This window comes from Arachis ipaensis, chromosome B10, assembly GCF_059453495.1.
Source record: "Arachis ipaensis isolate K30076 ecotype BB chromosome B10, ASM5945349v1, whole genome shotgun sequence".
NCBI classification, from domain to species: Eukaryota; Viridiplantae; Streptophyta; class Magnoliopsida; order Fabales; family Fabaceae; genus Arachis; species Arachis ipaensis.
Window position 1 is genome coordinate 147,076,322 of NC_142435.1, and position 25,345 is coordinate 147,101,666.

The 25,345-nt window shown below is 30.5% G+C and overlaps 2 protein-coding genes across 8 annotated transcripts; one reads left to right on the plus strand and one right to left on the minus strand.

Moving 5' to 3' along the window:
* Positions 1-2,040: 2,040 nt before the first annotated feature.
* EMB2775 (ATPase family associated with various cellular activities (AAA)) lies at positions 2,041-8,366 on the minus strand. Of its 5 annotated transcripts, none has more exons than XM_088485991.1 (13): positions 8,111-8,315; positions 7,100-7,208; positions 6,854-6,964; positions 6,613-6,645; positions 5,948-6,116; positions 5,409-5,590; positions 4,641-4,777; positions 4,408-4,506; positions 4,138-4,207; positions 3,878-3,952; positions 3,726-3,771; positions 3,277-3,382; positions 2,041-2,346 (listed from the first exon to the last, which is right to left on the minus strand). In XM_088485991.1, exons 2-12 carry the CDS (start codon positions 7,181-7,183, stop codon positions 3,324-3,326), a joined length of 1,065 nt encoding a protein of 354 aa, XP_088342117.1. In that variant the 5' UTR covers positions 7,184-7,208; positions 8,111-8,315; the 3' UTR covers positions 2,041-2,346; positions 3,277-3,323. The 5 variants fall into 5 exon arrangements, with proteins under 5 accessions (XP_088342117.1, XP_020968748.1, XP_020968749.1 ...); XM_021113089.2 differs by lacking the exon at positions 2,041-2,346 and adding an exon at positions 7,612-7,675 and having other exon boundaries at positions 3,098-3,382; positions 7,100-7,228; positions 8,111-8,214; XM_021113090.2 differs by lacking the exon at positions 2,041-2,346 and adding an exon at positions 7,612-7,675 and having other exon boundaries at positions 3,098-3,382; positions 8,111-8,196.
* An 824-nt stretch (positions 8,367-9,190) lies between these two features.
* Positions 9,191-11,731, plus strand: LOC107624534 (maltase-glucoamylase, intestinal protein). 3 transcript variants are annotated; one of them, XM_016327033.3, is made up of 4 exons: positions 9,191-9,321; positions 9,438-9,699; positions 11,219-11,265; positions 11,400-11,731. In XM_016327033.3, exons 1-4 carry the CDS (start codon positions 9,253-9,255, stop codon positions 11,571-11,573), a joined length of 552 nt encoding a protein of 183 aa, XP_016182519.1. In that variant the 5' UTR covers positions 9,191-9,252; the 3' UTR covers positions 11,574-11,731. The 3 variants fall into 3 exon arrangements, with proteins under 3 accessions (XP_016182519.1, XP_016182520.1, XP_016182521.1); XM_016327034.3 differs by having other exon boundaries at positions 9,205-9,321; positions 9,441-9,699; XM_016327035.3 differs by having other exon boundaries at positions 9,209-9,321; positions 11,222-11,265.
* Positions 11,732-25,345: the final 13,614 nt, after the last annotated feature.

The following is a 25,345-nucleotide window of genomic DNA, read 5'->3' on the forward strand; positions in this document are numbered from 1 at the left end:
GGTGGTATAACTATATCATGGAGGTCTATGAAACAGAGAATAACAGCAACCTCTTCTAATCATGCTGAAATACTAGCGATTCATGAAGCAAGTCGCGAGTGTTTTTGGATCAGCAGTTTGATCAAATATATTCTATCATCATGTGGACTGATTGATCATAAGATAGCTCCAACTGTCCAGTTTGAGGATAATACAGCATGCATTGCCTAACTTAAGGGTGGATACATCAAAGGTGATAGAACAAAGCGTATTTCTCCCAAATTCTTCTTCACTCATGATCTTCAAAATCAAGGGACAATTGATGTCCAACAGATCCGCTCAAGTGACAATCTGGCAGATTTGTTTACAAAGTCACTCCCAAAATCATCATTTGAAAAACTACTACATCATATTGGGATGCATCGATTTCGAGATATTAAATGATGACGACAAGAGGGAGAGACTATACTCTTTTTTTCTTGGTCAGTTTTTTTTCCATTGGATTTTTCTTGACAAGGTTTTTAATGAGGCAGTCCCCATCACAAAGGATTTTGTACTATTTTTTCTTCACTAAATTTTTTTTCCATTGAGTTTTTTTTAGTAAAGTTTTAATGAGGCATAATCCTAAATGGTCATCCAAGGGGAGTGTTGTGATAAGTACAAAGGATGTGGATGCCCATTTTCCATAAAACTCAAGTTTTGAAGAGAAATTACATGGGTAAAGTATACTTTTTGCCCCTGAAGTTTGATAAAAGTTTCAAAAATACCCCTAAGTTTTATTTTGTTTCAATTTTGTCCCAGAAGTTTTCGATTTGCATCAAATATACCCCTACCGGCTAAATTTTCAAAAAAATTAAGACCAATTTAACAATAATGCATGAAAATTATGCTTGATTTGCTTGTGTTGAGGGTTGTTTTTATGAAATTGTTGTTGAATTGGTTTTAAATTTTTTGAAAAATTAGCTGTTAGGGGTGTATTTAATGCAAATCGAAAACTTCTAGGACAAAATTGAAACAAAATAAAACTTAGGGGTATTTTTAAAATTTTTGTCAAACTTCAGGGACAAAAAGTATACTTTACCCGAAATTACATTTAATAAAGTTTGACAAAGTAATCTTATATATGTATATAAATAGAGGCTTTGCCTCTGACGAAAGACACAACAATAAGAATATCAAACATTCTTCACTCTCTCTTTCGTACTATTCTCTCTCTTATATACTTTATTATAATATTATTAAATATATTAATTATATCTATTATATTGATATAGTAATTCTAATGAATATTATACTGATTAGCCTATGTGCCAAAAAAAGTGAATGTTATTTTTTTTTTTTTTGCACAGGGGCTAATCAGTCCCAAAAAAAAAGATCAGGGACCGAGTTGGATGTTTTTTTTTTTTTTTCTTGGGGGCCTCGTTGTCCTTTCGAAATAATTGTAAGGGCCGGTGGGGTATTCACTCTTATAATAATGTATTATACATTTATACTCTCTACTTTTTCATAGAACGCATTAACATTCGTTCTTGTTTTTTGATCGACATGATCACTTCACTTGTCAATAAAACTCATTCTTAAAACTTATTTTTTTCATAGAATCAATCCAATATCTCAATATATATCCACACTCTTCTTGTCAAATCTACCAACTGATGAGTAAATTTGCATGGCCGCCCCAAGCTTGTAACATTGTCCACATTTACTAACGGTTTCAACTAAATTCTAATACCACCTGTCGTTGAGACCTTTGAGTGTAAAGGATAGCAAGATTTTGTTCCCTACTTTGGAGGATGACATATATGTTCCTTTTTGTGTTCATTGCATCAAATTTTGATTGAATGGGCCAAATATTCTACTGGATGGCCGGCAACCGAGTAAGACAGAAGGCCAAGTGCTTCAATCGGTTTAATTAGAGGTTAAACCAAAGTTAAATATAAAGTATATGGTCAAAATAAATATTGGCTGAAAAATAAAGAATATAATCCAGTTCAGTTAGGAATTATTGCATGATTGAATAGACTCTCAACTGTGTCACTGTGTAGTGAAAGGGAAACAACAGACAATGAAACAGAAAGGTATCATTTCAGTTATATGGGTCATCGCCAAATCATGTCACTTACTGAAGTTACATAACGTAGACAATGAGAATTGAACTTACTCCCTCAGTTCCTTGTAAATTGGGACCTCGCAAATTATTTTCTCCATATCATATCATTAAAAGAGAAATTCTTAGATTTCTTCCTCTACATCATCAATTAAATTTTTGTTCTTATCACTCATTTTTTTTCTGTCGTATTTTTTTAAATTTTATAGAGAAAATCACTTTATAAAGAAAATCTAATTCCATGGAATATATAAACAGGTCTCCTTATTTTACAAACTTGCCTAATTTGGTCGTGAAAATCTGAAAGACCCTAACCTCAACATCAACCTCCATCTCAAGCTCAACATGATTCCGCAACATCATGATTTTACTCTCGAGCCAATTGATCCCAAAGTCATAGAACGGTGCTCCACAATGATTTGTGGATTTTGTGCTTTACACACTACATTTCCGATGGATGTTGGTTGAAAGGTTACACTAAAAAAGTCAAAGTATGCAGTATTCTTTTTGCTGAATTATATACGATTTGGAGAGGTTTACTTCTAGCTTGAGACAGTGGATTTCGTAAAATTATTTGTAAAACAGACTGTTTAAAAACTCTTTTCTTGGTAAACCAAAGAATGCTTGGTAAAAATATTCCAAAATGGAATTTGACAAAGCATATACAAAAAGTTATGAATTGAAATTGGAGAGTCTCTATTCTTTTAATTCAGAATAATGTAAATAGTTCTGCAGATTGTATAACTAGAGCAGCTGCTTCTGTAGCGAACATTCACTGAAATCAGAGTCAACCATGGAGTAAACTTCAACTTATAATAGATTTAGATATGAACCTAGCCAATTGATTTGGTTGTCTCTTTTTTTTTCTTTGTTTAGTCACAAAAAAAAAAAAAAAACAGAATGTATATTATTAAGACCCAAATCAACAATGAAGATGTGAGGTATAACTTCACATACTGGAATAGAAGATTTGTAACTTCGCGTGACTAGGTAATGAGTTGTCGAGTAGAGTTGTTTGAATGGGTTGTAGAAATAACAAAATTGTTCATAAATCGTGTTGTTCCCCTACTAAGTAATGGAGCATGAAACGCCTCTACAAGCTAAACATGTTAATTTTAGTCATGATAATTAGGTCACATACATAAGATACTCTTTAGACATAATGAGAAAACTCTTGTATGTACCAGTACATAAGGGATTTAACATGTAGCATGAACAGCAAACTATCGCTAGATCTTCAGCCGAATGTTGAAATCAGGAAGGATTTGTAAATGCTCATGAACTTAGCCACAAACGCTGCCATTGTCAACATATAGAGCAAAAAGAAAGATATATGGTCAGCAATAAATTCTTGTACAGGCCAAACATATATCATAGCATATAAGATTATAACTGATTCTTGGATGCTTCAGGAGAGACATGAATTGTGCTTACAATCATATCTTGAAAAGTCACTCCTTGTGGCCAAGAATACCTTAGTATGGGGTTGCTTCAGTATAACCCCATTGCTACTCACATATTTAGACCATTACAAATGCTAATATAGATAGAAAAATTGTCTATAAGAATTCGCAATGGTTAGCCCACAAGCTCACATGATATAGCTAACAATTTGACTTTGACCACAACGAAAAAATACCTTCTATGTGAAAAATGGCCTTCTGTCCAAGTCGCATTCTATGTTCCTGTTCCAATGAAGGGAAAAAAGAATAAGAGACTCCATATTTCAAAATAGAGGAATTAACGGCAAGAAAAAATCTTCTACTGTATAGTATATATTAATGCACTTACATAATACGCTGCCCAATGGCATACTTCATGCTTTAGTTCATAATCCAATTTCCTCAGCAGTTCATAAAGAAGCCTCTGAAAGAACAGCCAACAGATGCAAGTTGAAGTCAATGAGTCAACTAGTCACGTAAAATAGAATTTAACCACAACATATGCTCTGGATCAGCTAAACCAGACCTAGGTCCACATCCAGTATCCTTAATACTTCCCATATAAATTTTAGAATGGAATGAGGAAAATTTGCAAAGGAGGGCATTTACCTTCAAAATGATCTCTGGGGGAATGCAATTGATTAGCAGCTCATACACCTTTCCTCGGACTTGAAACAACCTATAAGGCATATATGTGTGAGAGACTAAGCGTTGTGATAAGAGATGTAATGCATGACACATAAGGTACTTAGGTGAAGAAATTCAGATTAAATTGAGCACACTATTGAATATGAAACCAGTAGACCTGATTGTGATTTCAATGCTCTAGCAAAATATTTATGAGGAAAATCTAGAGGGTAAACTATGTATAAAGCAAACCTTTTTGGGCTCTGTTCCTTCATTATATCAGATGAAATTTCGGAAATATATTCCTCCCAGTCCATTGGGGGAATTGTTTGTTTGTCAGTGAAAGGATACCTAAAAGAAACACAGAAACATGCAACAAAATGAAATAGAATTAATGTCAGCAGTTGCCATTAAGTTGTGCCTTAGAATTGAGATGATGAATTAAGGTGAGGCATCCACTAAGGTGAGAAATGCATGGGGCTTACTGTTGTACACGGCAAGTCTCAAAAGACAATATGGCCCTCCTTAAATTTCGATTTGATTTCTCTGCTATGCGACTAGCAAAACCAGGGGGAAGTTGCAGCCCTTCTTTCTTACCAATGAATTGCAAAACTTCAACAATCTGCCGCAGAGATTCCCAAAGATTAAGTACAGATAAATATTCAAATCAGAAAACTAGAGAAGATATAATCATATAATAGTACTTGACACTATCTTATCATACAGTGGATACTGGATACTGGTCAGTCGCATATTATATTATATCATATTGTACGAAATTCAAAATCTAAACAAGAGTGACAGCAGCTTCAGATATATTGAAACAAACAGCCAAAATATACCATTATCCAGGCAGTTCTTAGTTTTCTTTCTTCAACAAATAGTATGAGCTTTTCTCCATTGAAATACTGAATAGCAGTGGTTAACAAGCATATCTAAAATTCTCAGTAGAGAACATGCCAGCAAAGCTTCACAAAGTAATGATAGAGATAGTTGTAAATCAAACATTGCACTTATCAGATCAACAAACTCATTCTATACTCAATTATACTTCCTTTTCCAACTTTCTTAATCAGCATAATATCGTACCTACTTCAATAGGAAATAGGGAACGAAAGCTACTAATTAGTACATCCCCACCAGAGAAAGGCAAAAAGCCTCAATGCTGAAAAATATTTTTCTTATAGAAACTGGAAAGCAAAAGATAGTTTCCTTTCTTCCCCTAGCTACTGTAGCATATATTAAGTGCTGACCTTATCTTCACTTGGTGCATTTATTCGCACATTCAGACAACGAGAGCGGATAGCTTCTGTGACTCTTGAAGAACTATTGCAACACAGAATCAATCTGCAATAAGCACTGTACTTTTCCATGGTTCGGCGGAGAGAATGTTGTGCTTCTCTAGAGAGTTTGTCCACATCATTGAGCACCAGTACTGATATGGGACAAAAATATCAAAATGCAATTGTCAACAAAAAATAAGGAAGGCATAGTGAAAGCTTTTAGTCCATATATATTAATTATAAAACCCCAGGGGAAAGAGGTTGCCCCTTTAACATTGCCAAAAATAAAGGGACAACAAGAATACTTTCAATTAGAAAATGGCAGATCAAACAGCAATATAACAGTCCAAGATAAAATATTTCAAAAGATGAATAAATAGAGGAACCACGATGACAAAATTGTGCAAAAAATCCAACCAAACTCTTAGTTGACTATGCGAAGGTGCCTACTTCCTATTTGATTGAAACCATACTCATGTAAAAAATTAAAAACAAAGAATCCAAGTTACCTTTAAATCCTTTCTTCCCTTTGGTATCAATGGGTCTATTCTTAGCCATTTCTTTGATTATTTCTTGAACAATGTATCTATCCTGAAAACCCGCATCACTTGGACTCATTTCAATGTGGTTGGCACTTGATAGTGTTGTCAGCTCAAGATCAATCGATCTACTACCAGCCTGAAACCAATTCTCAAGTACTTTAAAATAGAAACAAATAATTTATAAAATGTCAAATTGCCAATGATTCAGATTGCTATATGTGTAATCCATTGGAACATAATTCAAACATAATCTGTTATGCATCATAATCCACATGTGGGGGAAAATAACCCAAAATTGAACAAGTGTGATCCCCTGTGGGAAGCACACACAATAGTGAGTAACTTTTATAAGAATGGGATATCTTTTTTTAAGTTAAAAGGATCAACACAAAATATTTTGAGGAACATTGAGGCATTCATTATTTTCCAAGTCAAGTCATATAGTTTACATATTATTGCCTCAGAATTTTTTTCTTTGAATAATTATAATCTTTAAAAATCACATATTAGTGACATGTTGATATCAGCATCTTCAGGACTTGAAAGTTTATCAGAGAAAATCTCCCCAATCATAATACTAAGGAAGTATTTCTAATAAGGAAGAAGGACTTCATAAATAGAAGGAAACTTACATCCACTTTCCAGGTCCTGTTTTCCACCTTCACCTACAATGTATATGAAAAAAAAGAAAAAAATTAGAACAAATCATATTGTGGGTGCCAAGACAATAAACCAAAACTGAACTACATTACTCACTACTCATGTTATACAAATTTTCCTTTTATGGTTTTTCAGAAAGCCAATCACTCAACACAAATAATGCACATGAAAAAGCGAAAAACAAACAAACAAATAAAAAGGTCAGAAAAGAACCTTTTCAGCACCAGGCCCAAACATTTGGCGGAGAAGAGCCATTATTAGAGTTTTCTTGCCAGAACCAGGTGATCCATAGAAGAGCAAATGGGGGCAATCCTGTTCTGTAACCTGCAACAAGTAATCACAGGAAGACACATCCAAACACACATGAACAACAATAATAATAGTAAACAAATTAAAAACTTGAGCAACAGATTGATTAAATTACATTTACATGCAGAAAGAAAAAGGAAGGAGCAGTACCAATTTCTTGAGATTTTGTGCGATGTCGCCATGGACCATAACCTGGTCGAGAGTTTTAGGCCGGTACTTGTCCACCCACAACATCCTTTGCCTTATGCCTCTTGTTAGCCTTCAAGTGTTCAAACTCAACTATACGTCAAAGAAGTAAGAGATGCGCATGTCACACAGGAGCACAGATGGCAAAGCACCCTGCCCCGCCCCACCAAACCCTGCCAGAAAGGGCGCCGGACCAGCCCAGCTTGCCAAAGAAAAATAGGCTAGATATAATCCACCCCTTTTTTTGGTGGATTGGCAGGTTGGTGGCATATATATTAAAGAAAAATTCTCATTTTTTGTCCAACAACAGTTTTCAAACAACTGTGCCAATTTCAATAACACAACGCCTAATCTATTTATGCAACAATTAACAATTTCAACCACTTCAGACCTTTCAACAACAATACAAAAACAATTGCAGAAAATACATAATAAATAAATATTAAGGAAAAAATGGCATGGAGGAGAGAAACTACTCGTCCGGGAACGTGAAGAGAACTGCCGGGGAGAGAATGACAAGATTAGAGCTGCCGGGAAGAGCTGTCGGCGCCAGCCATCAGTGTTGCGAAGATAGAACGGCGAAGGGAAAGCCGTGAGCACACCGTAATGAGTGATGAGAAGCCGACGAGAGGCGAGGCGAGGCAAGATAGGAGTGTGAAAAATTTGTAAAACTTAGGGTTTGCATAGATCAAATACAAAAACATAAAAATTTCAAAAATTTCGCACCAAATGAGAGAGAGAAGCCGCAAGTTGAGAGAAATTAGGCTATTCACCAAAACATTAAAATTAAAAATAAAGAAACAAAATTTCAGTACGTCTTCATAGAACTTAATCAAAAGAGCACAAATTGCAGTAAAGGAAATCAACGAGCGAAGAACATAACAGGAAGAAATTGAAAATTGAACGATTAACAATAACCAGTGACTCGCTAATCACATTTAAAAAAACGCTAAAACTCAGGGCAATGGTACAAACCAGATAAGAAGCAGCTTGCGTAACGGAGAAAAACTACACCTGCCTTTGCTCGCTGGGTAGTGCTCTGTTCGGCCAGTGAGGGGTTTAGGGCTCGATAACGAGTTAGGTTAAGCACTTAAGTGCATCTCTCTCCTTTAGTGGCGGGAAAGGGAAGCCCGCGTTTCCTTTTTTTGTTTGGAGTCCAGTCTGGTAGAAAATTTTTCACGGCAATTACTCAAACTAATCCAAAGTTTTAAAGAGTGGGTATTTTAGTTTCTAAAAAATGTAATATACAATGTTTATTTTTGTCAGATAACATCATTTTCGGCTAGATTTTTTTATTATTCACTAAGATACACGTTAATTTGCACGCATCTTTGATAAATCTTCACGTATAATAAGATAGATAAGTCAATGTCAAATTGAAAAAATAAGATGAATAAATCAATCTCTAAAAATAGTTTAAAATGAGATAGATAGGATCTCTAACAATTTCAAAAATAAAATAGACAAATCAATCACTATAATTTCAATATTAATTAGGTATATTCTTAAAATTTGATAAATAAAAAATAAAAAATTATAGTTTATTTTCTTCAAAATATTCAGACACAAACAAAAATATTTCTACCGAAACTATAAAAAGTTAAAAACTCTCAAAAATAAATGAAAAAAATTGTGATAAAAAAAATAATACTTTTGTTTCTGGTTACACTTTTTAATTTAGATGTGAAAGGGAAAATGGTATAGATCATACATATGGAGTATATGAGTATTTTATGCAACTGTGGTGTCAGGAGTAAAAATTGGACCCTCCAACAACAAAATTTAAATTTCCTATATTACACTAATCAGACTGTCTAATTAGTAAACTTAATTTTTTTTATAAAAAAATTGGATGGTCCGATTTTTTTATCCTATTTTAAGAAAAAATTGTTCCCACATTTATATCTAACACTTACATTTTTTACAATAATACACAACACACATATTTTTCATATCAAAAAAATTAGTAGGTGGATTACTCGATCCCAAAAAACAGAAAAAAAAAAAAAAAAAAAAAAAAAAAAAAAAAAACCACTTATCCATTCCATGCTAAAAAGAAAGAAAAAGCTCGAAAACAAATTTCATTACTTCGTGGATCGTTTCTCCGTTGAATTCCGATGGCCGAAAAGTCAACCCTATCCCCAACATCGCAAACCTCTTCTCCTCTTCCTCGTCGCCGACCCTCTGTACCCTCTCTCTCTCTCTCTGATCATTCCGTTCATCATTTTTCATGTTATTAACCTTCTTGAATTCGCAGCTCTACTAATCCAATCTTATTCTGATCTTGACTGATGCAACGCAGCAGCGGGTACAGTACCTGGAGGTGAACTGCACGAGCTCCGGCAAGACGCGGCGGTTTGCGGAGAGCACGGATGCGGGATCGGCGGTGGAGTTGATAAACATGAGGCTGAAGACGGAGGAAGTAGGGCTTCCATCTGCATTGTATATAGAGGCAGTAAAAGACGGTGAAGAGCCAATTGTTTTTGGTCCAACTTCCACTCTTGTCAGCTACGGTGACGGTTGGAAGCTTCAAACCGTTACCCAAACGGATCTCTTCCGTACGGGTAAGTCTGAATCACCTAACACCTTTCACTGTTAACGAATAAAAAAAGGGAAAAAAGGAAGAAAATAGTTTTCTTTCTACATTAGGCGGGTGTGGAAATAAGGTTACTACTCATATAAGCTAGAAAGTAGAAACTCACATGTAGATATCCGATAAATGCAGATAGTTGAGAATCTTTAGATAATTTGCTAAAGATAAATGCTAGAGGGCCATGCGAATTTATTGTTTTTAGCCATCAGCTATTAATGTTTAAAAGTATGGGATAAAGTATGTTGTTGAATTAGTAGACTAAAGGAATTTGAGTTGATTGATAAGTGATGGCCAAAAATAATAAATTCTGATAGTCCTTTAGTATTTCTGTTTGATAAATTTGATTAACTTATCATCTATGGTTCTTATCTATTAATCTCGCTTTAAGACAAATGGGTGTGAGTCTCCATTCTCATATAATATTAAATTTAAAGGTGTCGAACTCAATTTGGTAGTTAGGACACTTAATTTGATCCTTGAAGAACTAATTATGCAATGTCAGCCATTAGAATGCTACTTGCTCCTTTGTACTAGTGTAGTGGCTCAGCTGCCATAGTGTTTCCCTTCCTTGCTGGTATTCCTTACTCGGATTCGACTTGAAATGAGGATCAGGGTTCTCGCTAGATATGTATGATTCACCCGGTACCTGTTATTGGTAGTAGCATCAGTCTCTTTCCACTCCCTCTTCTGTCTGAGTTGAGACTTGAAAGGAAGTCTACTAAATGTAGGGATACTCCACCTGACAATGGTAGTCTTATTTCAATAATGCTTTTTTTGGTTACCTCTGTTAACTGGATTGGTGACGAAAAACTCAACTAAGATTCATGGTTATAAAGCTTAGGACCAAATTGATCATGTTTAAAACCAAGGGACTAAACTTACTATGAAGTAAAACTTCAGAAATCAAATTGAGTCTTCTCTCATTATTCTGCTTTCTTTTTCTTTAAGGATTTGTAGTAGTACATAGTTATGACTGATTTGTATTCGGTGGAGGTTAAAAAAGATATCTTAGATTGAGTTTGGATTCTGTGTCAGAAATAGAAAGACACAGATACCAATACTTTCTGTCTCTACTATTAGGAAGTTGTACAATTTTGTGTTTCTATAATGAAGACTTTCTGTGTACAGATTTTCTGTCCAAATATTGTCTTAATATGTTAACATTTGTTAATGCTATCCTCAAATGTGAACGAGTGTGCATCTATGTGAACTTTTTCGGTCTTCATAATCATTCAAACCAGCTATATAACATTTGTTCTTTTTTTTTTGGAGGGAGAGAGAAAAGGGGGGGTTGATCATCACCACACATTTTCCATTGTTGTTGCTGCATGATAAAACAACCATAACTTAAATGTGGAATGTTTCAAGTAACTTATGATATCCATAAACTACTTTTCAAATATTGTAATTTTCTAATTTTTTCCCCTTACAAGAGAGTAAGTAGGAAAAACTTGTAATATTACTAAAAAATGCTTCATTTTTTTATGCAGAAGAAATCAGAGATAGAGACGTTCGATGGATGTCAAAGCAGGCATTTGTAAGTGTTATTTTCTTTTTTAAATTAACTTTTATTTTCAAATAAGCAAAATTGAGAACAATTTTTCATGAAAATTAGTTTCTTTAAAATTTTTGGCATGACACTTTTCAATCTCTTTTGCTTTCTTTCTCCAGGGTTTGGGTGTCTTACATCCAGAAAGGAGGGAATCCAAACCAAGGGTATCGAAACCAATCAATCTATTGTATATTCTTAAAATAGTGTTTGCTTTTATTTTTATTTTTGTACTTGGTGCAATTTTTACACTGTTTCTTGATTATCTTCCTGAACTGATATTGTTTGTCAAGTAATACTGTAGTGCTTTTTCAATGCCTGAAACTGGTTCATTCCCATGATTAAGGAGCTTCATAGTGCATATTATTCAACTTAATAACAGATACTAGATACTAGCTTGTACCTATACTAGAGACAAGATTGAATATGAACGGAATGACTTGGTTCTTCATAATGTGTGTTAATCTAATAGCCGTATTAGCATTATCTCTCAGAATTACTCCAACGAGGACTTTTCTATGTTCATTGGCAATGCCGCAATGGAATCTTCTACACCTTTCAATAAGGATATTCACGTATAAGTCTAAATGATTTGGGTACTTTTTTTTATACCCAATCTGCATCTTTATTTGTCTTGGTAGGGTGTCAATATGAAAGAGAAATTATTGTTTAAATTTTTCAGTTTATAATGCACGAAAGAAAAATATAAGATATTGGTGCAAAAGTTAACATGACTCACGTTTTTTCAATTTTGGGAGGAACTTTAAACCCATTTAAAATAGCGACATGATGACACGTCACTCCACTAACAAAGTTAGTTCTTACCGTTGTCATTTTATTTCTCATTAAAACCTGTGATCAAAATATCTTACTGTTGATTGAAATATTTGGTTTCGAAAAATACCATACTCGAAATGCAGTGGAGTTTTATTTCGAGAAATAGAAAGTGTATCGAGAAGGGACTATAGAAAAATGAGAAATAAGAGCCTGTCGATGTACTTAGTCGAGTCGAGGAATAAGTTTATTTGTTGTACAAATGAACGGGATCAGTGACTTGAAGATTAATAAACAGTTGAAAGATTGATGAACAAGAGTTGGAACTTTGCTTTAGAAAAACACTCAAGCACACTCGTATATGCCAATGATTTTTTAAGTTTTTTTTCTGTAGAGTTCTTTCTACATTTTTAAATTTTATCTACGTTTTTTGTAATATTTATTTTCTTTGCAAATTTACCTTTCAAGTACATTTACTGTCCTTATTTTCTTTTAAGGTTCAGCACTGTCTCTGATTTCAAAAGTCCTTCGATCTCATCAAAGGCAATTTACCGTTTTTATTTAATTTAAATGCAATTTATTTCAATTCCGTCAATTTATTTTCGAATTATTTTGTTCATCTTTCAAATCTCCTTTTTATTTTGTTCGATCGAAAGATTCTTTAATGAATTGGTACTGACAAAGAGGACATAGGATTCGTCGGTCTCAAAATATTTGGACTATTAAGTAGTCAAGTCACGAAATATGTTTTTTTAAGTCTTTTGATAATTACTAAATAGTCTTTATTTAATTTTAACTACAACTTAATTCTTTATATATTATTTAATTATTAAATCTACCCTCTATTTTATAAATTATTATTTTTTATTCATCTATCATAGTTTATTAACCATTAAAAAGAAAAATGGTTAAGTACGATTGTGGTCTCTAACGTAGAGGCCGAAAATTTATTTCGTTTCCGACCTTTTTTTCGTTACAAATGGTCCCCAAAATTTCAGTTTGTTTTAAAATCGTCATTTTTTCCAAATTTTTTATTTTTATTACCAAATTACCCTTAATAAAAAAAAGAAAGAAACGCGTAGAGTAAAGGGGAAAGGGGAAGGGGTTACGCGAAGGGAGAAGGGTGTTGGGGGTGGGGGTGGGAGGGGGGGTCCTCGCCGTCGCTACCGCTGCTCTTCGCCGCCACCGCCGCTGCTCCTCATCGTTCAGTCCTCGTTGTCTCCACTGGATCTCACCGCCAGATCTCGCCGCTGCTCCTCTTCTTGGCTCGACGTCGACGGCAGCAGATTCGCGAGGGTGGACGTCGTGCGCCGCTCGCCGTTTCTGCTCCTCCTCTTCGTTCGGTCGCCGTCGTCGCTGCTCCTCGCCAATTTTTGGTTTCTTCTTATTTCTTCTGGTTCTGCTGCTTCTACTTCTGATTATCAATCTTCTGTTTTCTGTTCTTTTGTTGTTATTTTTCTGATTTCATTATCTATTTTTTTCTGAGTTCTGAGTTCTGGATGTTTTTCTGAGTTTTGATGATGATGATGATTTTTTGAGTTCTGAGTTTTTGTTGTTCTTTTGTTGTTGTTGTTTTTCTGCTTGTAGCTGCTATTGTTGTTGTTGTTCTTTTGATTCCATTATTGTTCTTTGCTTCTGGTTATTGTTTTTGTTGTTTTATTGGTATCGCTTCTGTTATGCTTCTGTTCTGCTTCTGCATCTGTTCTTCTTCAACTTCTGCATTTGGATTATTTTGGGAAAGAAGGGGAATGGTATTTTCGCCCGAATGACCATTTTAAAACAAACTGAAACGTTGGGGACCATTTTGTAGCGAAAAAAAAGGCCGGGGACAAATAAATTTTTGGCCTCTACGTTAGGGACCAAAATTGTACTTAACCCAAACAAAAACAACAACGAAATAGATCTTCCATTAATCACGACCTTCATAAATATTTTGGCAATGCAAATCAATGACGTTTTACGTTTCTTGTCCTTAATTCGTTACATCTGTAAATGCAAGAAAAATCGTATTTTTTGGTAATTCAATCGATTGAATACCGTATGTTTCTTCAAAATTCAATCGATTGGAGGTATAAAAGAATCCATTGAAGTTCGCACGGCAATATGAATTTTCTCAAAATTGAATAGATTGAAATTGTTACACAATCGATTGAATTTCGGATAGCAACAAGGATATTTTCTTATTCAATCGATTGATATGATAATATAATCGAAATACAATCGATTGAAATTTGTACGTAATTACAGTTTTTTATGTATTCAATCGATTGGTATGAAATAATGTCATTTTCATTTATTATTTCAACAATCATGTCATACAAATATTATGTCTTGTCAATTATATTTTATTTTATATAATTAATTTATTTATAAAAAAATATTTTGTTTGCATTCTATTTATATGTTTGTATATATTAATGTTATTTTTATTCTTTAGATGTTTGTGACATAAATTGATATTTTTTAATCCTTATCTAGAAATTTTTTTAATTTCCTACTATTTTTTAGGATAATCAATAATGCGTTTTGCATTGATTAACTCTTAGAATAGAATTCTCTACGGAATTGGAATTTTATTTCTTGTTTTGGTATAAAAATATAGTACTGATTTCAATTCTAATGAGATCTCAATTTTCATATTAAGGCTATATATAAATCAGAGATCTGATTTCTAATTCCATTTTATTTGTTCCTCTTGGTATCCTGTGTAATTGCTCAAGCACCCACACTTAAAAAAAGAGAATTCCTTAAAAAAATTGGAGAAAAATAGGAACAAAGGATAAAAATAACAGAATACGTAGTGTAAACAATTGAAGAAACGCAGCAACGACGAGAAAAATGGAGTATGAAGTACAAACAATTAAAGAAGAAAAACGCAACAATCATGAGGAGAATTCACCGCGGAGTGAACGATGAGCCAACAAAAAAAGAGCAAACAAGCACTATTTGGAAAAGATTCATGTTTTAAAGTCGATTTAAAGATGAAAAATCAAATTCTTACAGTATAGACTTAATTGAACATATGCTTGGGATATGTTAGTCATTCATACTATCTAGGAAAAACTTTTCATATTTTGCAAGAAAGGAAAAAGGTTTTGTTTTAAAATATTTGAGAAATTCACCGAGTCTTCAAAAGGGGATTTTCTAGCTTTTGAATGTGTATCCACGGTTTTTGGAAAGACACATAAGACGAGCAAGGATCACTGTACTCTTATAATAAAGATATTTTTTTAAATTAGTATAATATGTACTATTACTTTAATGCTAATTATAGTATAATTATAATAAAGATATTTTTATAAAATAAACTTAGAAGCAAAAATAGTGCATTCATTTTGGCGAAAAAATAGATTCATGAGAAATCGACACCTCACTTCCATTAGTTGGGAGAAAATCTAGTTTTAGCATATTAAGTAGATTTAGAAATATAAATTCTATTATATCTTCCTAAACAAATCTAAACAACTCTAAATAGATCGTGCCATGTCGTGTTTTTCAATACTTATATTTAGGAACCTATAGAATTTTAATAATAATACACGGGTAATTGAAATAGATTATATACGGGTTTTTCAAGTTATTATTATTATTATTATTATTATTATTATTATTATTATTATTATTATTATTATTATTATTGGATAATGAATAAGAATTAGAATTATATTAATATTTTTGAAATTAATATAATTAAAATGAGTAAAAATATTTAAAATCAATGTGCGTTATTAATATCATAAGATTTGATCATTTTATATTATTATTATTATTATTATTATTATTATTATTATTATTATTATTATTATTATTATTATTATTATTAAAAGTATTTTTAATTGACAATTGATAAGTAGTTTAATAATGCATTAAATATTGATTTGATATAATTATAATGAAGATATGTTTCTAAATTAGTATAATTATGTATTATTCATTAAATATTAATTATAATATAATTATAATAAAGATGTTTTGTATAAAATAATTTAGAACAGAAAAAAGTGTATTTATTTTGGAGGGAAAACGGAATCACGAGGGATCGACACCTCACCTTTATTAGTTGGGGGTAAAACCCAATTTTAATATATTAAGTAGATAGATAGATATTAAAATCTAATAGCATAAAATATTTTAAATTGGTGAGTAAATTGAATAATAATTAAATTAGTTTCCAACTTTTATCTAATAATCAATTGGGTTATAAATAGAGAAAATAATCAAATTGATGTTATAATTTTCCGCCAAATAAGGTTAGTTAATGACATATCTCATATTATCAATTAACTAATGATAAAATGTAATTAATTACTCTAATATTTTTTTACGTAAAAATTCAACACAATGATAATTGGAACATGTTATAAAAAATAAAATAAAATAAAAAACACAAAACATAAAACAATAAACAAAATAGAATAAAAGCTAAATCACGAATTTATAATGTATTTACACATACTCTATCTTCTATCCATTTTTTTTGTAAGTATAATATCTACATTTTATCAGTCCTAGATTATTTACTCACTTAAATAATATTATTATATTTTTTATTTTTTAAATTTACCAACACATTCATAAAGAATAAAAAAAATTTTAACAACTCAATACATTTTTATTCATATAAAATTTGTATATTTTACGAATTTAGTAAAAACTTTGTCTAATCAAATTCTTTATTCAAATTTATTTTAAATTTTTTAAGTTTGGCCATCAACTTAAAACTTTTAATTTGTGATTCTTCATTCTTTATGAATATTGTGTTGTCTTAATTAAAAAAATAAATTGTATTCTTGTATTTTCTACTATCGGTGTAACTTAATTTCCAATTCTAATTTAATTTGATTTTGAATTTTTTTAGTTTTCTAGTGTGATCGAATTTTGTCCGACCCAACATAATATTCTAAAAGAGAAAAGAGAGTAGTTAATAATTTAGTTTGCACCTATTATTCTCTGTGAAAAAAGTTCAGTTCCATCGATGAAAAAAAACAGTCTAAGCCAATATAGCCCATATTTCTTAAGACCAAAAATGAGGCTCAAAATTTTCTATTGGACTTTAACAAAATTGCTTTTGTGACATCCAATCAACAAATATGCAAATTAAACCGCTGCATCTTGAGCAAAAAAAAACCTGCTGTATGCATTAGGCTAATTTTTTTTATATAAGGTTGATATGTGAGTTATGCTGAGTTATGGAGTATTGGAAAGATATACACGATTATGACGGTATTCAATTTTTTGTTTTAATGGGAAGAAATTGGACCGTCCGATTTCATTGGAGAGAAAAAGTGGATACACAAATCGGACCCAAAGTTTTTTATCAGTACACAAATCGAACCTAGAGTTTTCTACCAGTACACAAATCGGACCCAAAATTTTCTGTCAATACACAAATCAGGCCCAAAATTTTCAGTACCTCCAATCGGACGGTCCGATTTGTCTTACACAATCTTCATACTCTGATAAAATACCATATACCTTCATAATTCTCCTATACACCAACTCTCACTCCATATTAAAATTAAAAAGTTCGCATGCATTATGATCATGATTAAGTAGTACAACACAAGAAAAATAACAAGATATGATAGTAAGAGAAGAAAAAGACCGTCAATAATAAAACTATCCACTGAACGAAAGTATAAAGCATTAACCCCCATTTCTTAACCTGTCAAAAGATTCCAAATAAATAAAGAAATGAGCTAAAAGATATGAGTGCAATTATGTCAAAAGTCTTTCATGTTCTATAAATTTTGAAAAAGCATCACATATAAAGATGAGGGCCAAAAATTAGAAAACACATAAAAGCAAAGGAACTCAAGAAGCAAATATTTTTTTACTACAAAAAAATATTTCGGCAGAGAATACCAAAGTTAATACAAAAAAAATAAGTTGAAGAAGAAAAGTGATAGTTCACTTAAACAAAATAGACATATTCAATATTACGTATATTTTAAATTTTTGAAAGCAATTTTTTTTTTCATTTTGTCATGTAATATTCATAAAAAAAATTCATCAGGTCACCCATAAAATAAGGATTTAGCTAATATGTGTCGTAAGAATACGTAATAAACTTATCACCAGTGGAAAGTTTTAAATATTTTTATTCAATGACTATAAAATAAATACATTGAAAATTTAAATGAGAAAAAGACAAATAGATCATTGACTTTTTGATCTGTGAATATTTAAGTTTTCGAAAATTTAAAAATACATTTTAAGTTCTTAACTTTTTCAAAACTTGGATATATCAATTCCTTATGTTCACTTGGGTTTGTAGACCCAACGAAAAAATTAAATGTGACTTCCGTTGTACCGAGCTGGTTGATACGAATGCGTGCACACGTAAAAAAGTTTTTAAAATATGACAAATTAAACCTAAAAATTAATGTGTCTAGATTTTGAAAAGGCCAAGAATTTAAATATCTGCTGATCAAAAAGTCAGATATCGATTTGTCAATTTTTCTTAAGCTTTTTATATTTTCAATAAAAAAATTTATTTGTAATCTTAACATGTGCTTTTAAAATATATGATAGATAAATTATTAAAAAAATTTATAATGTTCTTGCTTCTATATCAATAAAAATTATCTTCAATATCTTTTTTCTTTGCTAATATTTTGAATAGAATAAGTTCAGACCTAAATATATATTTGAGTTGTGTTACAAATATTTGAGTGAATAAGAGTACAGAATAATAAAAATAAAAAAAATGAATGTATGTGAAAGAAGAAAAATGAAAGAGAGTAGTGTATCAACTATCAACAGAGAAGTAAAGATAATAAATATATTTATAGAATGTAAAAGAAAAAGTATAATGTGTGGAGTTATACAAACAAATTTGAAATTAAAAGATTGCTGGCAATCTGGCATTCTCTTCAGGATGTGTGTGATTCATATTACTTTATTATAAAGATTTCATTTTTATGGGAATCAAAGATACCCAAGAAAAAGGTCGGAATTGAAATGATGGTGTTTTGATTCCCTGGAATCAAACTTGTTTAGGAATAACTTTTCAAACTTTGAACCAAACATGGGAACATGATATTCCCATCTTAAAATTTCTAGGAATTATAATTCCTCCAACCACACACCCTAAGGGTGTGTGTGGTTCAAATATTACTTTGTTATAAATATTCTATTCCCATGGGAATCAAAGATACCCAACGGGAAGGTGGGGATTAAAATGATGGTATTTTGATTTCCGGGAATCAAACTTACTTAAAAATATCTTTTCAAACTTTGAACCAAACATGGAAACATAATACTCCTATCTTAACATTCCTATAAATTATTTATAATTCCTTCAACCACACACACCCTCATAGTATGTGTTCGTGTAGTTTAGTATTGTACAATAATTAGGAGTGATAAAATAGGAGTTAAACCCCAAAATAGTTCTTGAGATTGGCGTCGTGTACTAAAATCGTCTCTGAGATTCTAATTGCACCAATTATGTCTCTGAGATTGAAAAAAATGCACCATATTAGTCCCTGACCTATTTTCCATTAACGACGTGATGACATGGCATGATGACGTGGATTGTAAGTGACACGTGTTACTTCATGATTTGGCCAGTGTAATGGTATGATGATGTGGTGACCAGTGACACATGGCATGCTGACGTGGATGGTTGTGCCACGTGTCACAATGTTATTTGGCCACGTGTCCGTTTGTGCCACTTTTCGCAACAGTATTCGTCAACGTGTCATCTATTACGTCATTGTTGTATATGCACCAAATTAGTCCCTCACTTTGCATTAAGAAGAGGTAGAAGCGGCGGCGACGACGCTGACGAGCTTTAGCAAGCAGCAACAGAAAACGGCATGGAGAAGGTAGCGAAATTCATCGGGATCGAAACTGAAAGAGAGAGATTGGGGAAGGGGTGTGATGGAGCTTCGGGAACGGCGGTGAAGGGGCGAAAGGCGCCGATGATGAAGGATTAGGAGCAAATCGGTGAGAAGCGGCGTCGATGAAGGATGGGGTGTTTTGTAAAATGAAGATGCTGTCGAGGAGAACGTGATTTTCATACCCTTATTTTCACCTCTTTCGACAGAATAATTTAAATTAATGACGAAAAATTCGTCTGTAATAATTTAATAAAACGTAGTGTTTTGTCTATTTAATTACAGACAGATTTTCCGTCTGTAACTATTTTTCACGGAAAAAAATTAATTTTTTTGACGGAATTATAGACGGATTCTCTTTTCCGTCTGTAATTTATGTTAATCCATTTTTTTGTTTTTCGACAAAAAAAATCCCTCTGAAATTTCGTCTGTATTTCTGTGGAATAAAATTCGTCGAAAATATCCGTCTATAATAACTAGTTTTCTAGTAGTGACTTTTAATTGTCTAAAATATCATGTAAATAACTAATTTATTGAATTAAATTTAGATTATCGGATTTAATTGGTAAATTTATTTTAATTATTATATATCTTCTTTATAATTGTATTTTATTGAAAATATATTTTAGAAGTTATCATTAATTAATGTGTTTGCAGTTAACATAAACAAATTTGAAAATATTGTTGCCATTCTCTTTATAGAGTGTTAGTGTAGTTAATTAAATATTGCACAACAAGTCAATAATGCAGATGTCATAATAAACTAGTGCATGTACACCATGTGAATTTTTTATTTTTAATATTGGAGTGGTAGTAGTGTTTTTTTAAAATGTGGATTGTTTGGGTGTTATACTCAAATGTGGGATCGTTTAATTAGAGAAGCAAAAATCGGACCATCCGATTTGTGGGAGGTGCAGAAATCGGACCGTCCGATTTGTAAAAGTGCAGAAATCAGACCGTCCGATTTGTGGGAGAAAAAATAGCCACACCACGTACCTATCTATTTTATCTTTCTTGAAATTGTTGATGAATTATTTCTCTTGTGCAGTTCCAAAGCATGCATGTCTCATTTTTCCAAGATTACCATCATCAATATTCTAAATTTGATTTTGGCATATCAATATTTTAATATAGCCCAATATTCCTCAAAACAAAAAACGAAGGCTCAAGACAAAAATTGCTTCTGTGACATCCAATCAACAAACATGCAAATTAAACCTGCTGCATGTATTATATATGATCATGATTAAGTAATACAGTACAAAAGAAAAATAACAATATATAATAGCAAGAGAAGAAGAAGAACGTCAATAATAAATGAAGGTATAAACTATAAAGCATCAACGGTCACTTTTTAATCTATCAAAAGATTTTAAATAAATGAAGAAATGAATTAGAAGATATGGGAGTACAATCATATCAAATATCTTTCATGCTCTATAAATTCTTAAAAGCATCACAAGCAAATTAAAGGAGAGCGCCAAAAATTAGAAAATACATAAAAGCAAACGAACTTAAGAAGCGAATTTTTTTTACTTATCACAGTTAATAAAAAAAAATAAGTTGGAGAATATGCTGTGATATTACTTAAATGTATTACATTAATAAATTTTGATATTGTTAGTCATAGAAATAATAAAAGAACTAACATGATTAATTTAAAATTTTTAAAAAATAAATTTAATTTAAAAAATTTCAAAGACTATTTTAAAAATAAATAATTTTTTAAAAACTAATTTTACAATTTACTTCACACACAAATTTAAAAATATTGTTGTCATTCCCTTCATAGAGTGTTGGTGTAGTTAAGTATTGTACAACAATACATGTGTCATAATAAATAAGTGCATATACACCACATATTTATTTATTTTTTCTTTATTTTCTTTCTTGGATTGTCCGTCGCCAATTTCCAAAGCATGCATTTTTTTTGTTAGTTCCCAGATTCCCTTATTTGTCATTTAGCATATAAATTATTATTATTATTATTATTATTATTTGTGATGCTACCTTGGAATCTGGGAGTACTTATTAAGAACGACGGATTTTGATGACATTTTGACCCGTTTGTAATTTTTTATTCTTTTTTTGTGTGAGTTAACATAGATGAATAAAATAATTAAAAAAAGGGGTCAGAAGTAAATAAATAACAAGCTCCAGTTTATAATTAAATTTGCTTTAAATTTTTTAAGTTTAGTTATTAATTTAAAAATTTTAATTTATAATTCTTCATTCTTTATAAATATTATATTGTCTTGCACTAGAAAAATAACTTGCATTCTTATAGTTTTTATTATCTATTTTAGGGTATAATTTAGTTTTCAATTTTAATTTAATTTGATTTTGAATTTTTTTAATGTTCTAGGGTAAATGCCGAATTTTGTCTAACATAATATTTAAAAAAAAAAGTAGTTGATAATTTAGTTTGCACTTTTTTTTTCTGGGCGAAAAAAAAATTCAGTTCCATCAATAAAAAAAAAAAGAAAACATAAAAAAAAAGCAGAAGAAAAATAGAAGAGTCTAGCTAATAGCCCAATATTCCTCAAGATAAAAAACGAAGGCTCAAGATTTTTTATTGGACCAACAAAACACCCAATCAACAAACATGCAAATTAAACCTGCTGCATGCATTGGCTGAGGCTTGAGGCATGTGATGTAGTGAACTTAATAAGCGAATCTTTTTTACTACAAAAATATATTTCTGAAGAGAATATCACAGTTAATAAAAAAATAAGTTGGAGAAGAAAAGTGATAGTTCAAAATCTGAAGCTCCATAAAAAAAAGATTTAGTTAATATGTGTTTTATAAATATATGATAAACTTATTATTAATAAAAAAATTTAAATATTTTTATTTAATGACTACAAAATAAATGTATAAAAAATTTAAATAAGAAAAAAACAAATAGGTCATTAATCTTTTGATTCACAAACATTTAAGTTTTTGAGAATTTGAAAATATATTTAAATTTCTAACATTTTTTAAAATTTGGATATTCCATCCGTTATGTTCACTTTGGTCAACGGAAAAATTAAATGTGACTTCTGTTAATACGAGAGAATTTTTAAAATGAGACAAATTAAATCCAGAGATTGTATCTAGATTTTAATTTAAAAATATCTGAAACTTAAATGTATTTTAAATGTTTAAGAATTTAAATGTCTACGGATCAAAAAGTTATAGATCGATTTGTTATTTTTTTCTTAAATTTTTTATATTTTTAATAAAAAATTTTTGTTTTATAATCTTAACATGTGTTTTTAGAATATATGATAAATAAACTCTAAAAAAAATTATACTGTTCTTGCTTCTATATCAATAAAAATTATCTTCAATATCTTTTTTCTTTGTTAATATTTTGAATTACATATATATTTAAATTGTGTTGCTTTTTACGAGTGAATAAGACATAAAATAATAATAATAAAAAAAACAAATGTATGTAAAGTAAGAAAAATGAAAGAGAATAGTATATCAATAAAAAAGTAAAAATAATAAATATATTTATGAAATGTTAAAAAAGGTATTTTATTATATAAAAAATATAAATTTATTTTATAGTTATTTTTTATTATATTATTATTATTTAAAATATAAATTCTAATTTTTTTAAGTACTATTTAATTTTATAAAAAAAAACTATAAATTTACCATTTTTATCGTATAATTCACAGTAAAAGAAAGAGTATAATAATTTCCGCATAAATAAATTTAAAAAGATTGTTGTCATTCTCTATTTCTCTTCATAGAGTGCTGCACAACAATATGGCATAATAAATTAGCGCACTAGATAACATACTTTTTTATTTTATCTTTCGTTTTTTATTTGAAATTGTTGGACAATTATTTTTCTTGGACAGTGTTATTTTATTTGTTACAACTTTTAAAGTATGCATGTTTTATTTTTAAATTTTTTAATCAGTTTTCAAGTTTCTATCATTAATATTATTTGTCATTTAGTATATAAATTATTATTATTATTATTATTATTATTATTATTATTATTATTATTATTATTATTTGTGACGGAACCTAGGATTACTATAAGAACAACGGATTTTGATGACATTTTGACCCGTTTGTTTTTTAATTCATTTTTTTTTGTGTGGTAACATAAATGAATAAAATAATTTTAAAAAGGGTCAGAAGTAAATAAATAACAAGCTCCAGTTTATAATTTAACAATGCATTTTTTTCTACAATTGATTAGGGATATCACTGCGTTTAGTTTAGTTTTTATCATAGATATATTATGTTCGTTCCAGAAAAAAAAAAAAAAAGCAAGTTTCTTAAAATTTTGCCCTTATTTGTTATTCTTGTGTAAATAATATCCTTTTATTGTTATGATAAAAAGTTAATTTTGGGTTCACCAAGGTTCGAACTCTTGATCTTTTAGATCTAAAATTCTAATACCATGTCATGAAACCATTCATCCAAAAAACATAATCTAATAGGATAATGTAATACTAATAGTCATATCTCTAATACTTTCATAAAAAAATACCATCATTTAAAGTACCTTTGATATATTAAAGAATCATTTTTGCCGATTGTAAATAGAGCCGTCAAAATGGGTTAAACCTATTGGGCCAGCCTATTTATCCATTTAAATGGGTGTGGTTTGCCTCTAAAAGTTAAGTTTGTTTAAATTTCAGGTTAAACGGGCTGAGCCCGATTAACTCGAAAAAAAATGAGAGGTTAAATGGGCTAGTCCATCGGTTAAACGGGCAACAATCTATTTATTTATTTTTTAAAAAAAGTAGCATTTTTAGTTGACATTTTTATCGATTCAACCCGAAAATCTGACTCATCGACTAAAAAAATACTATTTATTTAAAGTTTTTTACCTAAAAGTGATATAATTTGTCAAAATATTTTTCAAAAAATAAAATAAAATGATAAACGGACCAGTCCATTTAACGGATCAAGCTGACCATAAATGACATGGGCTAAAAAATTTTATCAAACTAAGCCAAACTTTAACTCAATTGATTATTAGTATTCACTTTTTATTTTATGTACTAACATTTATCAATTATTATACCACTTTATTATGCCTCTATTTTGTTTCTTTTCATATACACCTTCTCCTTTTGTTTAACTTGTCTAATAGTGTTTCATATTTCCATTTTAGAAATATTTGATCAAAAAAATAAACAAAAATAATTACAAGATAAATTTTAACTATTTTTTTTGTTTTTCCAATAGTACCATTATCCATTAAGGTTATATAACTCTGCAATCAATTATGAATGAATCCATATCCTCACTTGATCCTTTTAACTTATTAAACTATATTAAATATATATTAAAATTATCTAAAATTATATAATACATAAAAATAAATTAAAATATATATAACTAATTTTAGTATTCACTTGTTATTTTTGTAATTTAATTATTATCCCAAAATAAAGTTATTTAAGCAGCACCGGTGAGAGAGCCTGTGA